This window comes from Poecilia reticulata, linkage group LG5 (genome assembly GCF_000633615.1).
Source record: "Poecilia reticulata strain Guanapo linkage group LG5, Guppy_female_1.0+MT, whole genome shotgun sequence".
Classification (NCBI taxonomy): domain Eukaryota; kingdom Metazoa; phylum Chordata; class Actinopteri; order Cyprinodontiformes; family Poeciliidae; genus Poecilia; species Poecilia reticulata.
The window spans coordinates 29,265,156-29,268,857 of NC_024335.1; the positions used below are offsets into that span (position 1 = coordinate 29,265,156).

Consider the following 3,702-nt stretch of genomic DNA (forward strand, 5'->3'; position numbering starts at 1 on the left):
ATTTTTTTTTATACCGTTTGAACTTCATTGGACTGTGTCACATTTTAAAGGCAAACATTACCCTGGTTCACTCTCACAGGATCACCAGTGTGACGATCTATCTTATCTCAATGACACGTACATAAGGAGCACATGTAGAAAAAAAGATTCTTCCAAACAAGCCAAACAACAATATTTTTTCCTTTATGTATTAAATATGTCTTTGCCTCTGCTTTCAGCCTCGCTCCACACGAGGAAACACTCCCAATATTTTTATCAGCTCATCGGCAAAAATGAAAAGTTGCAGGGTTCTGTACAAACGCCTGGCATTATACAAATTAATTTGAACATCCACATCTCGGCAGGTTCGGGCAGAAAGAATCATGTATTATAAATCTACGGTAAGTGTGTTTTTGCACCGAGTACTTTAGCCTGATCACAGCAAGAGCCTGAAACCTTACATTGTTCTCTGTGAGTCATAACTGTGTTTAAAAACCCCAGAGCTGCTGCTCACGCTTTCCCCCTCACTGTCATCCTCCTCCCTCCTCATTGCTATTCACGCTTCGAGCTTGATAGACAAATACAGTTTAAATCTGAACAGCAATGTTTAAGATTAAAGTCTGTCTCACAGCGGCTGCATCCACAACATTCTGCTGGAAGTCGTATCCACGGAGATCATGGATTGGTTATCCCACTCAGAGGGCTACGTTGGGTCAGAGATACATAATCTATAAGACTCTCTTATGTGGCACCCAAAAGAAAAACAGATTCTGCTCCGTGTCCAGACTGAGTGTGGACCTGTCCAAAGCTGAATTAATGCTGTTCTTCCTGACCAGACAAGGACAAAAAACAAACAAATGATCTATGAGGCCCGAGGTTTTTTTTGTTTTAGTTGCTGGTAAGAAGGTGAATGAAGATGTGTCACTACACATGACACTGCAAGTTAAATCAGGTTGGAGACCAGAGAATGTGATCCAACTACTGCACTTTTTCCTTCCACTTAACCTTCTGTGAGGATATAGCACTGTGAACAACAAGCAGGAACTGTCTTCTGGACAACTATCCAGTTAGCCTGTTGACCCAGACTGAGAGACCAGTTAGAGGCTCAGAAATGTTTACAGGTGTTGTGAGTTAATTAGGTGATTACCTAAGCATGCACTGTAAAAAAAAATAAAAAAACTCCTGCAAGAGTTAAAATGACCAGAAAATGTAAAAAAGGAGGACGCCTTGTAGACCCAATCCACCTTGGACAACCTGTTTGTTTCTGTTTTTTATTTCTTTTTTTTCCAAATGTTTCTACGTGTTGGTTTGTTTTTGATCAAATAAAATAAAAAAAAAACCATGATATTTTTTGTCCTGGTGTTATCCTTTCTAATTTTGTGCTTGTTTAACTTGCTACACCAGCTGTATTTGAATTTATTTATTTTATTTATTTTTACCACAAATGTTTAAGAACTGAGAAAAAAAAGAGGATCTCTTTACTTAAGATGTTTTCCACATGTGCTTTGCATATGCATTGTCCCTCTGTGTCGGTGGGTCGTAACCTCTCCTGTCTCTCAGACGCCCTCAGGTATAAAATTTAAAAAAAAGGCCTACAAGCTCAAGGCTGTTCCGTCAACGAAGTGGATCCCAGCAAATTCCTTCTAAACAATGTAGAGAAAGCGAGAGGGGGGGGGGGGATACCCTCTTACTATTTTCTCTTTTAACATGTCACTAACTTAAATCTTTTATTTTCTCCTCTCTCCCTCTTTAATCCCTCTCTTCTATTTCAACGACAAAAAAAACCACGTTCACGCAGTGCTTTAGTTGCGAAAAGTAAATGAGCTTCTGTTGTTTTTTTCTCTCTCTCTTTCTTTTTCTGTCTCTTTCTCTGTGAATCGCGCTGGAAAATTGCTTCCTTACAATCGAGTGGAGGAACAGCGTTTAGGATCTGCGCGCTTTAAACAGGTGGAAATTGGAGGTCCGATTTCGTAAGTGAGGATGTGAGCCGGCGAGTAAAAAAAAAAAAGAGAGAGAGAGAGAGAGGAATCCCATCTCAGAGGATTAGCAACTTTCTCTTGAAAAAAAAAAAAATCCCAAACTGAAGCACAAAAACAGAGATTACTCTGTTGTTAACCAAATGAAAGCAGCTCCTCTGCTGTTGTTTAATGAGCGTAGTCAGAACGTGTTTACACATTTTCCTCCTCAGGTAAGAGACAAAAAAAAAAAAAAGAAAAAGAAAAAAGAAAAGAAAAGAAAGAAAGAGAGTCGTTTGTGTCTATAGGCTCCAGCCCCTCAACTTTCCTGATTTGATGGCGCGCAGGTTGATGAGGGCGTTTCCTGGTCGGCCGGTGGAGGCTGCGCTGCTGCCCGCTGATGTCAGGACCGGCGCTGAGGAGGGGGCGGGCGCTGCCAGCGTGCGGCTCTCCAGTCATCTGAGCATTAAAGAGGTAACCTCTAACTCACACTTAACTCCGCGCTCCTGCATCCTCCTGGAGCTCCCACATTTTTTTCCGTTTTCTTCTTCTTCAGGTTCTGCTGTCCTCCCTCTGTTTTTTTTCTTCTTCTTCTTTGGTTATTGACTCGAAAATGTCCCGTTAATTTTCCGCGCAAAAGTTAATGAGGATTAACCAATTACCCCTGGACGCCGCTGTTTGCATGGGGGTTTGGGGGAAGGCGTTGGGGGGGGAGGATGACACTCTGACAGCAAGGTGCGCATCAAACTGATGGTTCCTGTATCCGCTGCTGCTGCTGGGAACTCAGAGGAGTGACAAAACAGGAACGCTCGGACTTTCCAACAAGTTCAGCTGCGAACGGCAAGAATTCTTTTTTTCTTTTTCTTTTTTTTTTCTTTTTCTTCTTTTTTTTAATGGCAAGTTCTGCCTCTCTGGAGACGGTGATGTCCTGCGGTAGGACCGGGCCCTCCGGGGCTCCGAAGAGCCTGGCCTTCTCTATCGACCGGATCATGTCCAAGAGCTCGGAGCCGAGGAGCGGCGCGGAGGAGCGCTCGGAGGGGAAAAAGTTGCTCGGCCTCTGCTCCCCCATCCCCTGCATGATCCCGCTGCAGCCGTTCAGCTACGACCTGCAGGCCAAGGCGCTGATGAACTACTCGGAGCTCTGGAGAGCCAGCCTCAGGGGAACGTTCTGCGGATCGGCGGTCGCGCCATGCAAAGGGAACTGCGGCGTGTGCGCCAGAGCGGACTCCACGTTGAAGCCACCGGTGCCGACCACCGGCAGCAGGGTGGTGAAGCCGCAAGTCATCCACCAGGCCGTGGCCGTGCCCAGCGTGGGCTCACTTTACTACCTGAATTACCTGGACTCTGCGTACCAGCAGTCAGAGCTCCTGGCCGGACACTGGCTTTCCACCTCCCAGGCCCAGGCGTCCCTGTCGGCGCACCACAGACTCTTGCTGCTGGAGAACGCCAAGCTAGCCGGCGCTGGCTCCGAGAAGCTCCCCACTCCCCAGTACCCACACAAGGAGCATCTGCCGGGCCAGCTGGACCAGATAGTGAAGGAGAACCACGCTCTGATTGGCGAGAAAAACGGCGTCAAGACGCACAGCAAGCTCAGCTCCGGAGGCTGCAGCGCGGACGGCAAGCACAAAAACTTCACGTGTGAAGTTTGTGGGAAGGTAAACTTTTAGGAACGACAGCTATCAGCTCCGAGACAAACCAGAGAGCGTTTCTAGAGCACACATGTTAACAGGATCGTCTGTGTGTGTGTGTGTGTGTGTGTGTGTGTGTG

The 3,702-nt window shown here is 46.3% G+C and overlaps 1 protein-coding gene across 1 annotated transcript in view; it reads left to right on the forward strand.

Moving 5' to 3' along the window:
- Positions 1–92: 92 nt before the first annotated feature.
- Positions 93–3,702, forward strand: part of fezf2 (FEZ family zinc finger 2) — a 6,815-nt gene continuing 3,205 nt past the window's right edge. Inside the window, exon 1 of the mRNA XM_017304810.1 lies at positions 93–3,589. Within this exon, the coding sequence (XP_017160299.1) occupies positions 2,828–3,589 (762 nt within the window). The 5' untranslated portion in view covers positions 93–2,827. The remainder of the gene's footprint in view (positions 3,590–3,702) is intronic.